Here is a 16,339-nt window from a genome sequence, read left to right as displayed (position 1 = left end):
AATTTGATTGTACATTGTGGTTATTATGACTGTTTTTTCCTGTTTTGTTTTGAGCAGTACCTGATCAAAGTGAATGAGATCAAGACGAAGAAGGGAGTGGACCTCCTTCAGAACCTCATTAAGTATTATCATGCACAATGCAAGTAAGTATAGTTCTGTGCGTTTTGTTTCACAGTGAAGTCAGGGACTCTTCTCTTGATATTTAGTCAAGCGTGTTTCTTGTCAGTTTGAGGTGTTCGGTTGTTCTAGCAGTCCTAACGGATTTGAAACTCTTATTTGTTTCAGCTTTTTCCAGGACGGCCTGAAAACCGCTGACAAGATGAAGCAATATATTGAGAAGTTAGCTGCTGATCTCTATAACGTGAGTTTCCCCTATTGCGCCGTAATACTTTTATTATTTCAGCTGGCCACCTGAGGACCTTTTATTGGTTTATTTTTCATGCTATTGGGCATAAGAGACCATATAAAGAGAGATGCATATGAGTGTTCATGGCTGTAAATAGCTATGAGAGTCAAGTATTGTATCATATTTAAATAATATTGGCTGGCTTTGAGTGGTATATCAGATATGTTCCATTTAGCTAGCATGATATTGAACTTGTTCAATATCATGCTAGCTGAATGGAACATATCTGATATACCATGTAAAAAAGCCATTATTATTATTATTATTATTATTATTATCAGGGTTCCCGCGGGGTCTAAAAAAGTCTAAAATCCAGAAAGTTAAATTTTAGGCCTTAAAATGTCTAAAAAAACACATATTTTCATCCCAGGTCTAAAATTTTATTTATCCAAGTCTAAAATTCTTACATCCGCTCAGTCCGTTCCTAGAAGTGCCTGCAAAACATTAATAAAAAATGTGCCGGTTGCGTTGTTGTCTGCCTGCTAAAAAACTTCAATCACCGATGATCGTGGCAAGTATGCAACAGTCCAGTTTGTCCACTACGCCTACCGTAGTTCTACCTTCTAAGTTCCCGCCGAGTTTATGCAGTCTGTGGCAGTCAGAGGAGGTTAGCGGTTGTGTTGGCAGTGCGATGAAGAGTGTGGATAGCGCGTCGAATAATAGTGAGTAAAGAGGTTCACATACTTTTGCCACTCACAGATATGTAATATTGGATCATTTTCCTCAATAAATAAATGACCAAGTATAATATTTGTGTCTCATTTGTTTAACTGGGTTATCTACTGTTAAGACTTGTGTGAAAATCTGATGTTTTAGGTCATATTTAATGCAGAAATATAGAAAATTCTAAAGGGTTCACAAACTTTCAAGCACCGCCATAAGTATGAAAAACGAGAACGTTCTGCGAGCAATAGGCTGAAGCACACTATCGCTAAAAGGAGCTGTGTTGGGCTGGAACGGTGGGTTAAATAGCCGCTCACATTAGCGCGGAGAGCTTTCACACGGTCAGCGGTCTCAAAAGTAGCCGGTCACCGGCGGCAAATCGCCGTCTGTGGCTTGTTATGCCGCCGGCTATTGTCAGTCGAGTCACAAAATTTAATATTAAATATTTCTGACAGCAAAAAAAGTTGTGAACGTAAATTACATCCACTATGTCATGTATGTCCGTTGCCACATCAACTTTGTTTACATCCTCGACATGAGTGTAGCCATTACTGTGTTGCCAGATTGGGCGGTTTCCCGCCCAATTGGGCGGTTTCAAGTGCATTTTGGCGGGTTTTGAACATATTTTGGGCTGGAAAACGTCAGCAGTATCTGGCAACATATATATTTTTTTTTACTTAATACAAGAAATTAATGGATGCCAACGTTTTTGCCAAAATGGTATTTTATTTTCCATTGTTTAGGCAGCTTCAGCATCATACTGTGAGATTCTGTTCAAATTGTTTTTTTTCTTCTATGAAGCCTGAGCCATTTATTTTATTAGTTTATAATTATTGTTTAATTTAGTCTTCAGGAGAGACTGCCTGCACACAGCACTAGTATTAATAGTTTTTTTCTTACATGAAAGCTGAGGCATTTATATTATATTTTAAGGTAACTTCATGTTGTGCTGTGAGGTTCTATCCACTTTAACTTTTGAACCAACAGGAGCATTTGGATAAGTAAAGCCTATAATCTTTTATATTGGTAAAGTTGTTTATAGGACCATTTCTCAGTGTCTTTGTTTTTTAATCAAGTTTTTCAGTAATAACTTAATATTTAACATATCACTCAATTTTAAACAACACCCCCCCCCCCCCCCCCCCCCCCCAGTCTCCAAAATTTCTGTGGGAAACACTGGCGTGCGTAACAACGCTAATCAAGCTTAAGCTAGACGACCCGCCTCAAATACCCGTCCCGGGTAAATGTTATCCCAATTTTAGACGACCTGTTCCAAACCATCCCGCCCCATGAAAAATTCGTACTTGCATCTCTCTCTCTCTCTCTCTCTCTCTCTCTCTCTCTCTCTCTGTCTCTCTCTCTCTGTCTCTCTCTCATATTATATATATATATATCCCTGCACGCTTTGCGTGCATTATGTCTGCCGCTGGCAGACATTTTACCATTTTGCACCCTGCTGTAAATTATTTGTACCCTGCTATTCTCCCAAACTTTGAAGCCCCTGCACTGTAGACAATCTTAGCGTGCACATTACGTGTCGTCAACATTACCATGACAACATGGAGCGCATGAGTCCAGTCAGCGTATTCAGCTTTCTAACAGTGCTCTTTTTTTTTTTTTTTTTAATATTATTCTCTCCCCAATTGTGTCTTTCCTGGCTTTATTATTTAGTATTTATTAATTTTGCATTCATATTTTGCAATGATTTTACACCTCTGTCTCAAATGGCCCCTGTTTGCTCCGCTACTGCTTAAAAACCTGCTGTCTCCCTTGTATACCTCTCGCAAGGTATGACTTGATTTCATTGGTAAATCGCTGTCGCCTTGCGTGAGTTTGCTGTTTAACTGGAAGCAAGTGTGCTACGGGGCTACTACGTATGTTTTAACTATTAGTTTTAAAAGATGTGTATGCATTTTTACTGTTACTATGGTTGAAATGGTTGCTACAGCAAGTGGAGGTCTGCGATGCTGTGGTTTGCAGCATGGGGTTCACATGAGCAATCAAGAAAGTCATCATCTGACAACAGTGCATTATATAATAACGCTGTTTTATTACCAGAACACCACTAATCAAAAGTTTAAATGAGTTCTGTTGCAGTTGGGGGAAAAAACCAAACCCCTACAGACTGCATTTACTACACAAATGCCCTTTATCACTCTATTGTCTTGTACTTTTGTTGCTATGTGACATAATGTACTAATGTTGCCATATGACATAAATAAGCATACAATCAGTTTGTATCCCTGATAGTTTACCAATACAAATGACTTTGTTTTGAGAATTGAACTCGATTGTCTTTTTTTGGGAAGGGCGGGGGTAGGGCAGGTTGTAATGCTTCGTGTTGGTCTAAAAATTTTTCATAATGGTCTTAAGTCTAAAAAAGGTCTAAAATTTAACTTACTGAATCCTGCAAGAACCCTGTATTATACATATACATTCGTTTCGGGTGTTCAAGGCGTCTTTCTCTTTTAAAATTCTCTCAGAACAAAGCAAACCTGGCGGCCGTTTGTTTATAAATTGTCGCAGTCGCTCACTAGCATGGAACTTTAACGTCTCTGACGTGTAATGTCATGTTGTCTTGGCAGCGTGCAATATTGTAACAATATTGCACGCTCATTCTCCATTGTTTCGAGTGACATAATACATGTAGGATAAGCGATATGCTAACAATATTGCATGCTATCAAACCAAATGAATGAAACCTCCTAGAAGGGAATAGAATACATACATGTTATTTATCAGCTTAAGGTCGGTCCGTATTGTGAAATACCGTGACAGGTCTTGAAAGTACTGGCCGAGGTCACGGTATTTCACCATACGGACCGACCTTAAGCTGGTAAATAATATATTAATTTTTTTCTTTACCAAATTCTAACAGAAAACGAGAGCGCCCGAAAGGGAAAACCGAGCCGAGCCATTTTGAATCCTCATTCACGGCTGTAATGCAAATTGCTTCCTCCTCGGTATACAAGTGCACTTCCATGGCAGGAAAAAAACTACATTTTGCCGCCTATGTAGTCCCCTATTTATACAAATAGGAGTCATTCAGGATTCACCCATGTTTTTGCTCGGCGTTAGCAACAGTTAGAGGTTTTTAGCTTTCTCCTGAAATGTTTTCTTTAATTTCTTCTGCCTCAGGGTAGTAAAACTCGCTTTCGCTGTGAACACTGTCGTTAATGCTATCCATGCAGTAAAATTAATGCTATTCTCCTGAGAAATGCTGGCAAAAATGTACAAGATTTTTGATAAAAATCTTATAAATAAATCTTATAAAAAAGATAAATGTTGACAAAAATTGCTACTATGTTTGTTGTTGTGAACGAGAGAGTCGCCAGAGGTCCGTAATTGGGGTCCGTACCGACCCGCTCACCAGCCAATCAGAGCGCAGGATTTGATGGAAACTGGACTGTGGGGAAAAAAAAAAGTTTTTATTCCATGCAGGGCTGAGAATTTTCCGCCGATCGGTGGATTTCCGTCTTTTTCAGACCAAAATGATCGTTTTTGAGATCGACGTAAATCCGTTGAGAAATTTTCGGGGGGGGTGTATGGTTAATGATCTGTGGTCACCTTATAATTCTTGGTGGGCTCCGGGTTAACTCACTCGAGTCTTTCGACATGTCGTAATTAACATTCACTTTTGCGACAATGTTCGACTTATTTGCGGTAGAATTTTCGGGAAATCCCATCGCGTGCAGTGTATAAACACAAGTGCGCATGCTCTCCACGCGTGGCTTGCAATCGCCGTTCACCGACCGTACACACTGTTAGACGATATGCATTGGTAACATCGGAAAGACGCGTATTCAGGCGGGATATTTTAGCACATCGACAATGGCAAAAGTCCTAGATAAGAAAGAAGAGGATCGAGCGAGGGAGATTGATAAAGGTGCAGGAATAGAGAACTGTTTTCGATGGGCTTGGTTAGAAAGAACGCTGAATGTCGAGCTCGACGAGCAGACTGTCGCAACGAAGCTCGGTGATCACATACGGAAAATGGACGTCCCAGGAAAAGTACTTTGCTCGTTGTGTTCTGACATGATAAACTAGAGGGGCAAGGACTATCGAACTTCACATATACATACACCAAAAAACACAGGTAGGGCGAAAATTATTTTGCCCGTTCAATGATTCATTATATTTATAATGTACATCGCACGAATCAATGCCATGGTGTACATAATGTATATCTATCAAATACATGTCATACACTATATTGCCAAAAGTATTTGCTCACCCATCCAAATTATCGGAATCAGGTGTTCCAATCAGTTCCGTGGCCACAGGTGTATAAAATCAAGCACCTTGGCATGCAGACTGTTTTTACAGTTTGGAGCTGCCCCTTCCTCTTCCAACATGACTGTGCACCAGTGCACAAAGCAAGGGCCATAAAGACATGGATGACAGAGTCTGGTGTGGATGAACTTGACTGGCCTGCACAGAGTCCTGACCTCAACCCGATAGAACACCTTTGGGATGAATTAGAGCGGAGACCGAGAGCCAGGCCTTCTCGTCCAACATCAGTGTGTGACCTCACAAATGCGCTTCTGGAAGAATGGTCAAAAATTCCCATAAACACACTCCTAAACCTTGTGGACAGCCTTCCCAGAAGAGTCGAAGCTGTTCTAGCTGCAAAGGGTGGACCGACGTCATACGCCTAACCCTATGGATTAGGAATGGGATGTCACTTAAGCTTATATGTGAGTCAAGGCAGGTGAGCGAATACTTTTGGCAATATAGTGTATACAAGTGTGTATCTTTTATAAATGGGGTTAGCTTATCTAACGTAGCATGTTGGGGAGAATCATAGTATTGTATCTATATTTCTGATAAAATTGTAGGTATGATACCGTGTATAACTCTCCTACTTATTGCTCATTTCATAGGGGGACGGGGCGGGAATCCTGCAAGAACCCTGTATTATACATATACATTCATTTCGGGTGTTCAAGGCGTCTTTCTCTTTTAAAATTCTCTCAGAACAAAGCAAACCTGGCGGCCATGTTTGTTTATAAATTGTCGCAGTCGCTCACTAGCATGGAACTTTAACGTCTCTGACGTGTAATGTCATGTTGTCTTGGCAGCGTGCAATATTGTAACAATATTGCACGCTCATTCTCCATTGTTTCGAGTGACATAATACATGTAGGATAAGCGATATGCTAACAATATTGCATGCTATCAAACCAAATGAATGAAACCTCCTTGCTGGCATGTGCCGCGCGGGAGCGTCTGCCCAAAGTTTTTAGGCCGAGATGAACTTATAGTTTTTGATTTTTAAAAAACTTTCCAATATGTAATGCCCATTGTACATGCCTGTTCTTTAACTCAAAATCACCATCTCGATCTTCAGATTGGCCAGATGGTATCTGTATTACATTACACAGCATCCTGTCCAGATAAAACCTAGTTAGTACACACAACAGTTGAAAGGGAAGTGATGAGTGATGTTGAATGTTGCCTGCTTAATATGCAAGACCTCCTGCTACCATGATAACATCAGAAGAAAGCTTCAGAGAATTATATGATAGAACTTTTTTCTGGTTTGCACTTCATTTTAAAGGATTAGAGTACATCAACAAAGAACATAAATTTCATCTGAGACTGATGATATTATTTTAGACAAAATGAAACTTCTGAGGACAAACTACCAGTTACCAGCATCACTTCAGACTAGTGATGGTAGCAGTGCATCTCGTATACATCAACCACCGGTGAAAAGCACAGATGGCCACACTTCCACTGTAAAGCCTCTGATATCAGTCGCTGATCGTGTGAATAATACTGTATTGTGAAAAGTATTGTAACCCATCACTATTATGAAAAGAACTTCAGAGAAAGCAGCCCAGTCTCCATTTTGTAAGGAATTTTATATATTTAAAAAATTATATATTCATTCATTTACATTCATATCCACATGTTAACAAAGACACGAATAGCAAAAATGCAGAAATATAATACTGTAGAGCTCGTTTATATTAAAAGGTGCATTGATTTTTTTTTTTTGAAATCCTCAAATGTGAATTGATTAAAAACAAGTCTCTTGTACCATATTAATCATTTTCACCTGGGAGTCCACCAAGAAGGGGAATTTATTTCCAAATAAACTGCAACTTTTTGCTGATAAAATTAATGGTTTTGGGGTAAAAAAAAAAAAAAATAGCCAAAATCATTAGCTCTCAGAGGTCTGTCCCTGGGCCCCCAAACCCCCGGCTTTTTTCAGACTTTTTTAATATTTTTCATTCTCATCCCTGTTCCATGGAAAAGTATGTATAATAATTGAGAATATTTAATATAAATTCATGATATAAACGTATGAAGGCATTCGGTAGGATCAAATCGGCTTGTAAAAAATTACGCATAATACACATGATAAGGGCGGCACGGTGGTGTAGTGGTTAGCGCTGTCGCCTCACAGCAAGAAGGTCCGGGTTCGAGCCCCGTGGCCGGCGAGGGCCTTTCTGTGCGGAGTTTGCATGTTCTCCCCGTGTCCGCGTGGGTTTCCTCCGGGTGCTCCGGTTTTCCCCACAGTCCAAAGACATGCAGGTTAGGTTAACTGGTGACTCTAAATTGAGCGTAGGTGTGAATGTGAGTGTGAATGGTTGTCTGTGTCTATGTGTCAGCCCTGTGATGACCTGGCGACTTGTCCAGGGTGTACCCCGCCTTTCGCCCGTAGTCAGCTGGGATAGGCTCCAGCTCGCCTGCGACCCTGTAGAACAGGATAAAGCGGCTAGAGATGATGAGATGAGATGAGACACATAAGATCTTTATTAACTTTTGTATTGATGTCATAGTATGTAATGTAATTCAGAAATTAACTGGGCGCTTGTCTTTTTAAGCACATTATTCAATGCAGTAAATTTAATTCAAAACAATTTAAATAAAATGAAACAAAACAAAAATGTTTTAATGTGAGAGAATGGAGTCGGGGAAAAAAATACCAGAGATTGTAAGTTAGGAAATGATGTACTGCATGTTCAGAATTATGATATACACTTAAGTGAGCACTTTATTAGGAACACCTGTACACCTCCTCATTCATGTAGTTATCTAATCAGCCAGTGTAGTGCATGGAATCGTGCGGATACAGCCCAGCGGCTTCGGGTAATGTTCACTTCAACCATCAGAATGAGGGGGGAAATAGGTTCTCGGTGATTTTGACTGTGGTATGATTGCTGGTGCCAGATGGGCTGGTTTGAGTATTTCTGTAACTGCTGATCATCTGGGATTTTTTCACACAACAGTCTCTAGAGTTTACACAGAATGGTGCAATAAAGAAATAAACGTCCAATGAGCGGCAGTTCTGAGAAATGTTGATGAAAGAGGTCGTCAATGGATAACGACCAGACTGGTTCAAGCTGATAGAAAGGATACAGTAACTCGGATAACTGCCCTGTACGAGTGTGGTGGGCAGAGAAGCATCTCACAGGGTTCCTACGCAGTATGGAAAAGCATGGAATTTGATTTTAGTATTTTCCAGGTCTGGAAAAGTATGGAAAATGGAAATTAGGGTATGGAGAAATATTTGTGTTTCCAGACCTTTGCCGCTACATAGTAAAATGAAGCTCAACATTCCGACATTCAGTTGAATTTTGCCAAAGAAATGTGTTGAAATGCGGAGGGAGGGAAACGGGTGTTCTGTTGTACTGGCATGCGCTCCGCCACACCCCCTGAACCTGCTTGCTTCTTGCAAGACTTTGGACAAGATGCAGGAAAACCCCCTGCTACAAAACACCTCTTGAACACGCGTGAACACACATCATAGCGCCAGTCAGTGTAAAAATGCTTATGGCTTATTTGGCAGTGTTGCCAGAATTTGCTAGAAAAATAAGGCACATGGACCCTGAAAACAAGCGACCCAAGACAAAAAAAACTGCCAACAAAAATATGAAGGCTGTGTACGCAAACATACATATAAACTGAACAATGCTGTTATTACATTATTATTATAATTACATTACATTTAGTTGTCGCTTTTATCCAAAGCCACTTACAGTTATTACAGGGTACAACATGGTTACAACCTGGAGCAATGTGGGGTTAAATGCCTTGCTCAAGGGCACTGCAGCCATTACATACTGGTTAGGGTGGCCACGTCTCGGCCACGTCTGCCATCTCTTGGTATGTGGACAAACTGTGATCTACAGTGGAACTAACACAGGGCCTTCATAAAACACAATAGTAAATCCCAAAAAATGCCATAATGACTGTTTTCAAATTAGAAGCTTCAATAAACTTCTGTGTGCGCACAACATACAGGGTGTCCCGAAAAAATGTATACACACTTTGAATCATTGTGAAGTAGGTGTTTATTAAAATTCATTTCATTTTCAAGGTGTAATAGAATTTACAGACATCACTTTATTGTTTTATCACTGCCTCTAACTGATGTTTATAGTCTACGCTCTGAGACCTGCAACAGTCACTGAAAGTGAATGTCCAAAAATACCAAGAGAATTGAATGTGATTTGCATTGTCAGCAGTGACTGGACCAGAATGGATGTGAGTTTGAGAACAGGCGGTGACTAAATAATAAAATGTCTGTAAATTCTATTACTCTTTGAAAATTACACGGATTTTAATAAACACATACAGTACTTTACAGTGATTAAAAGTGTGTATACGTTTTTTTTCGGGACATCCTGTATGTGCTTGACATCTTCACACACCTGTGTTTTAATGTCTTGAAGTGTGCATCAGATACGTGTGCGTCAGAGTGGCATCCTGTATTTTGTGTAATGTGTATATATATTTATGACAAAAACAGGGCACTGATACAAATTTTAGGCCAAGCTAAATATGGTATGCATTTTGGTGGTATGTCATAATGTGAGTACCTGTTTGATTTTCAAGTAATTCTTTTAAATATGTGAGTAGTTGTTTGTTCGCTGAAGTCTCCAAACCTGAGAAATTGAGTATGGAAAAAGTCTGGAATTTTAAATTTGAAAATGTGTAGGAACCCTGATCTCAGAATGCACAACATTTTGAACCTTGAGGTGGATGGGCTACAAAAGCAGTGGACCATATCAGGTTCCACTTCTGTCAGCCAAGAAAGCTGAGGTTGCAGTGGGCACAAACTCACCAAAACTGGACAGGCGAAGACTGGAAAAATGTAGCCTGGTCTGCTGAATCTCGATTTCTTCTAAGGCACACAGGTGTTAGGGTCAAAATTTGGTGACATCATTAATCTATGGACCCAGCCTGCCTTGTGTTAACAGTCCAGGCTGGTGGGGGTGGTGTAATGGTGTGGGGAATGTTTTCTTGGCACACTTTGGGCTTGGTAAAACCAATCAATCATCACTTGAATGCCACCGATTATTTGAGTATAGGTGGGTTGCATCCGGGCGGCACGGTGGTGTAGTGGTTAGCACTGTCACCTCACAGCAAGAAGGTTCGAGCCCAGCGGCCGGCAAGAGCCTTTCTCTGTGGAGTTTGCGTGTTCTCCCGGTGTCTGTGTGGGTTTCCTCCGGGTGCTCCGGTTTCCCCCACAGTCCAAAGACATGCAGGTTAGGTTAACTGGTGACTCTAAATTAACCGTAGGTGTGAATGTTAGTTTGTCTCTGAGTCAGCCCTGCGATAACCTGGCGACTTGTCCAGGGTACCCCGCCTCTCACCCATAGTCAGCTGGGATAGGCTCCAGCTTGCCCGCGACCCTGTAGAACAGGATAAGCGGCTACAGATAATGGATGGATGGGTTGCATCCAACATCATATCGGCCTCATTAGACATGCAAGACGTGAAGTGGTGGTCAGTTAAGCTCACTGTTCACAAAGTGTTACTATCACTGGGGCACCGTGCTAGCCGTTAAAATGCCCTACGCTTGTGGTGTTTCGGACTCCTTGAATCGAACAAACCGTGAAACTGATGAACGTTTCTTCCGGGTTCCTTGCGAAGTGATAAAGGGTGAAAGGTCAAAGGATTTCACCAAAAGACGATGAGAAAGGTGGCTCTTGAACCTTTCGCTACAATCAAAGGGAGCCAAGTCGAAGAACGCCCGAGTTTGTTGCGATCATTTTGTGAAAGGTTTGTAAATTTCTCTGATTTACTTTGCTTGGATTCGCAAATCACTTTTCTCAACATTTTCCGTTATTTCGTGATGTTTTAAAGTTCAGAAGATGCTCAAGTCCTCAGATGTGTTTTTGTTTACAGTTTGATCGTGGTAGCTAGATTGTAAACTAATGCGCATGTTTTCACTTTATTTATCAGGATGTCCGAGCACTCTTTACAAGGACGATGATGTAGATTGGGCTCCAACACTGAACTAGAGAGATGAGATAATCGAGACGATCCACGTAAACACAAAAGCAGAGCTGACGAGTTAACAGCATGAAACGGCTTCCCCGGCCATGCAGTTACAGTGAGCCGGGATAGCTTCTCCATGCTGTTTCACCAATCCCCAGGTCTTTAAAGGGGTTTCTGTGGATCTTTGCAAATGATTTGCCTGGAAAACAAGTGCAGGGAGGATTGAGACTCGAGCAGCTGTGGTTTGTTTACACCCAATACTAAAACTTGTAGCATCCTAGCAACCATCATGAAGACGCATACAAAAAGCCCAGAAATTCCTCCTTACCCGGGAAAAAAACGATACAGGATTTATCTTGTAGTGTCCTGATCCCCAGATCTTTAACCCGGTGACACATAAAAAGTTGTACGCCTCGATGCTCTTCCAGGTTTTCATCTGTGTGTCCGTGTAGAACGATGTCTGCAGCACCAGGTAGTTTGAGATGTCGGGGAACTCAACAGATGGATAATTTTCCAACTTGTAGGAAAAATCCTTCTTTGTTAGCGTGTAAGGATCTAATCCCATCGCAAACTTTCTGAAGGTATCTTGACCGTGCATTGGCCTCGAAACTGCGAAAATAGTCGGAGACCGTTTCACTAGCTCTTCGCACAACGGCAGCTAAATCAGTTTACCTGACCACCGTTTCATTCACCGGAAGTAAACTCGCAAGTAAAAGTCACGTGACTATTGTTCTTGACCATGTGCATCCCTTCATGGCCACAATTTACCGTCTTCTAACGGCTACATCCAGCATGATAATGCACCATGTTACGAAGCAAAAGTCGTCTCAAACTGGTTCCATGAACATGACATGAGCTCAGTGTTCTTCAGTGGCCTTCGCGGTCACCGGATCTGAGTCCAGTGGCTCATCTTTGGGATGTGGTAGAACGAGAGACTCTAGGATGTCAACATGGAGCAGAATCTCAAAGGAACGTTTCCAGCGTCTTGTGGAATCCATGCCATGAAGAACTGAGGCGGTATAGTGTTCCTAATAAAGTGTTCAGTGAGTGTATATCAATAAGTGGTTTAGTGAGGACCCTGTGAGAGTTATAGATTATCTTTCATGCATGAAAATGTCTAAAGGGTCTAGTTTTTTCATAACTGTATTAATGTGATACTTTCAGATAAAGCAAACACAGGATGAGGAGAAGAAGCAGCTAACTGCTCTCAGAGACCTTATCAAATCGTCCTTACAGCTGGACCAGAAGGAGGTAGGTACACCAGTGTTGTGTTCCTCTTAAAGCTAGACGGCCTTTTGAGTTCATAAAATTTAGTTCCCTCTGAAATTTAGTCATTGTGATGTATGTTTATTTCTATAATATCTCAAAAATAAAATCAGGTCATTCTGTAGCTGGGAAGTTATTTAATTTGAGGGGATTCCTGAGCAAATAACGTGCATGAAATCGCTCGCTTTGCGCGGTCAAACAGACAGAGGAAAGTCCGTGTCCGCAGGTTTACCTTGAGTGTGCACTGACCGTTCCATCGTTCTGTCCCTAAATGAACAGCTGATCACACCGAGGTGCTCGCTGACCACCGATATTTATTAGTTTGGTCCTGCGTTTCCTTTCCTTCGCAACATAACGTCTTTTCCTTCTCGCTTTCCGTTACGGTAGTCGGTCTTTCACGTTTCATTCACGTCCTCCATTTTCCTCTCCTGTTTCAAATTTGTATCCCACAATGCCTTGCGCGAACAGGGAAAGCCGACCACGTCATGCATGACGTGTAGTATCTTGTATTGCGTCATGGTGAAGCAAGAAAAAATAGCTGGAGAATTTAGGGCCGTGTGGCCCTAAATGCATTAATTGTTCTATTAAAAAAAGCTAATAAAATTTGGAAGTCTATGATTCGAATTCAGTAGCTTTCGGGCCACTAAACAAAAATAACTGGGTGTCGGGGAAAATTCTTTTTATGACCTAAATCTGAAAGGCAGTCTAGCTTTAAAATATACAACCCCAATTCCAAAAAAGTTGGGACAAAGTACAAATTGTAAATAAAAACAGAATGCAATGATGTGGAAGTTTCAAAATTCCATATTTTATTCAGAATAGAACATAGATGACATATCAAATGTTTAAACTGAGAAAATGTATCATTTAAAGAGAAAAATTAGGTGATTTTTAAATTTCATGACAACAACACATCTCAAAAAAGTTGGGACAAGGCCATGTTTACCACTGTGAGACATCCCCTTTTCTCTTTACAACAGTCTGTAAACGTCTGGGGACTGAGGAGACAAGTTGCTCAAGTTTAGGGATAGGAATGTTAACCCATTCTTGTCTAATGTAGGATTCTAGTTGCTCAACTGTCTTAGGTCTTTTTTGTCGTATCTTCCGTTTTATGATGTGCCAAATGTTTTCTATGGGTGAAAGATCTGGACTCCAGGCTGGCCAGTTCAGTACCCGGACCCTTCTTCTACGCAGCCATGATGCTGTAATTGATGCAGTATGTGGTTTGGCATTGTCATGTTGGAAAATGCAAGGTCTTCCCTGAAAGAGACGTCGTCTGGATGGGAGCATATGTTGCTCTAGAACCTGGATATACCTTTCAGCATTGATGGTGTCTTTCCAGATGTGTAAGCTGCCCATGCCACACACACTAATGCAACCCCATACCATCAGAGATGCAGGCTTCTGAACTGAGCGCTGATAACAACTTGGGTCGTCCTTCTCCTCTTTAGTCCGAATGACACGGCGTCCCTGAGTTCCATAAAGAACTTCACATTTTGATTCGTCTGACCACAGAACAGTTTTCCACTTTGCCACAGTCCATTTTAAATGAGCCTTGGCCCAGAGAAGACGTCTGCGCTTCTGGATCATGTTTAGATACGGCTTCTTCTTTGAACTATAGAGTTTAGCTGGCAACGGCGGATGGCACGGTGAATTGTGTTCACAGATAATGTTCTCTGGAAATATTCCTGAGCCCATTTTGTGATTTCCAGTACAGAAGCATGCCTGTATGTGATGCAGTGCCGTCTAAGGGCCCAAAGATCACGGGCACCCAGTATGGTTTTGCGGCCTTGACCCTTACGCACAGAGATTCTTCCAGATTCTCTGAATCTTTTGATGATATTATGCACTGTAGATGATGATATGTTCAAACTCTTTGCAATTTTACACTGTCGAACTCCTTTCTGATATTGCTCCACTATTTGTCGGCGCAGAATTAGGGGGATTGGTGATCCTCTTCCCATCTTTACTTCTGAGAGCCGCTGCCACTCCAAGATGCTCTTTTTATACCCAGTCATGTTAATGACCTATTGCCAATTGACCGAATGAGTTGCAAGTTGGTCCTCCAGCTGTTCCTTTTTTGTACCTTTAACTTTTCCAGCCTCTTATTGCCCCTGTCCCAACTTTTTTTGAGATGTGTTGCTGTCTTGAAATTTCAAATGAGCCAATATTTGGCATGAAATTTCAAAATGTCTCACTTTCGACATTTGATATGTTGTCTATGTTCTATTGTGAATACAATATCAGTTTTTGAGATTTGTAAATTATTGCATTCCGTTTTTATTTACAATTTGTACTTTGTCCCAACTTTTTTGGAATCGGGGTTGTACAGAAGCTTTGATTTTTAAAAAAAAAATCAAGTTTAGACTTAAGAGATCGCACACAACAGCACCGGACCCCACCCCCACCCGTCCTAAGCTCTCATGATCTTAAAGCCATATGGTTGTGTGTTGATACCCAGACTGCTTTAGTGTGTAATGAGGAATACATGCCGTCGTCGGCGTAAAAAATTGATTAGATGACGCCAGATCCGAGTTTGCTTTCGAGCAAAAGCGTTTACCTTTTCCATTCGTGACCTTTATAGCCTTGGAGAGACCAGTGGACCGAACGGCTTTGCAGTCGTTTACAGATTTGCATGTTCTCATGAAGGAAAGGAACTGCGGATGTCAGGACTAACAGCAGGATACTTTGTTCGAGCCAAGCGTTTGATCTTTTGTGTGTTTGGAATTAATGTCCCTTTCCAGAGCATATGGTTCTGGTTTCGATTGAATGCCATCGTACGGTATTGTCATCCACAGACATGCCGTTGAATTGACTCTATGGTCTGTTTTTCATTTCTGTGCTGCGTTTTAGCTGCTTTAATGATGTTCTTGTGATATCCTGTTCTCTCTCTCTCTCTCTCTCTCTCTCTCTCTCTCTCTCTCTCTCTCTCTCTCTAATGCCTTCTGACTGAAGTCTAGGAGAGTAAGTTGATATCAGTGATATTCTGTTGCCATGTTGCTTAATTGACTGTGGTTTCGGAGCATGACTAGATTTTTTTGGAATGACTATTTAATTCACTTTCCATAAATGCATTTCCAATTTTAAAACTATTTATTTTCCCCTGGCTCTCTTAACATTAGCCCTGCTTAGGTTAATGGCTTTTAGTATTTTTATATACGTTTTATTGTGTTTGAAATGGTAATGAATGGTGTGTGTGTGTGTGTGTGTGTGTGTGTGTAGGACTCCCAGAGCAAGCAGAGTGGATACAGTATGCATCAACTTCAGGGCAATAAGGAGTTTGGCAGTGAGAAGAAGGGCTATCTGATGAAGAAGAGTGATGGGTGAGTGATGCCCTGCTGCTCCTGGAACAAAATCACATAACGACGGCAGTTTGTCTGGAATTATACTGCTCCGTTATAAATCTAGCTGTCGGTCGCACATCTTGGCATAAAATTGGATTATCACTTGTTGACAACACTTTTGGCCCTTTTCCACTGCATGGTCCAGACTCTACTCGCTTTTAGTATCAGTAGTTCATTTTCCTCTACAGCTGGTCGTCATAGCGATGCCGCATGAAAGTGCCATGAGGACATCAACGCGACCCACACAAGAACATCTTTATTATTATTTAATTCTATTAGTCATGTGCACACGAAACAGTGTTGTCAAACCGAGGTTTCTACAAGTCGTCACGTTTCTAGTACGTTTATATGTATATGTATGTCCGCCTTACACCGATGCCGTGAATAACAATCAAATAGTCTATAGTGCATGAAGTATTGT

At 41.1% G+C, this 16,339-nt stretch overlaps 1 protein-coding gene across 1 annotated transcript in view; it reads left to right on the top strand.

Annotated features, from left to right (window-relative positions):
- Window positions 1–16,339, top strand: part of asap1a (ArfGAP with SH3 domain, ankyrin repeat and PH domain 1a) — a 220,738-nt gene that overhangs the window by 132,946 nt on the left and 71,453 nt on the right. The window contains exons 9-12 of the mRNA XM_060932545.1: window positions 58–143; window positions 286–361; window positions 12,473–12,559; window positions 15,797–15,897. Coding sequence (XP_060788528.1) covers window positions 58–143; window positions 286–361; window positions 12,473–12,559; window positions 15,797–15,897 — 350 coding nt within the window. The remainder of the gene's footprint in view (window positions 1–57; window positions 144–285; window positions 362–12,472; window positions 12,560–15,796; window positions 15,898–16,339) is intronic.

This window comes from Neoarius graeffei, chromosome 1, assembly GCF_027579695.1.
Source record: "Neoarius graeffei isolate fNeoGra1 chromosome 1, fNeoGra1.pri, whole genome shotgun sequence".
NCBI classification, from domain to species: Eukaryota; Metazoa; Chordata; class Actinopteri; order Siluriformes; family Ariidae; genus Neoarius; species Neoarius graeffei.
Note: the sequence above shows the minus strand (reverse complement) of the source record. Positions and strands in the feature narration are given on the sequence as shown.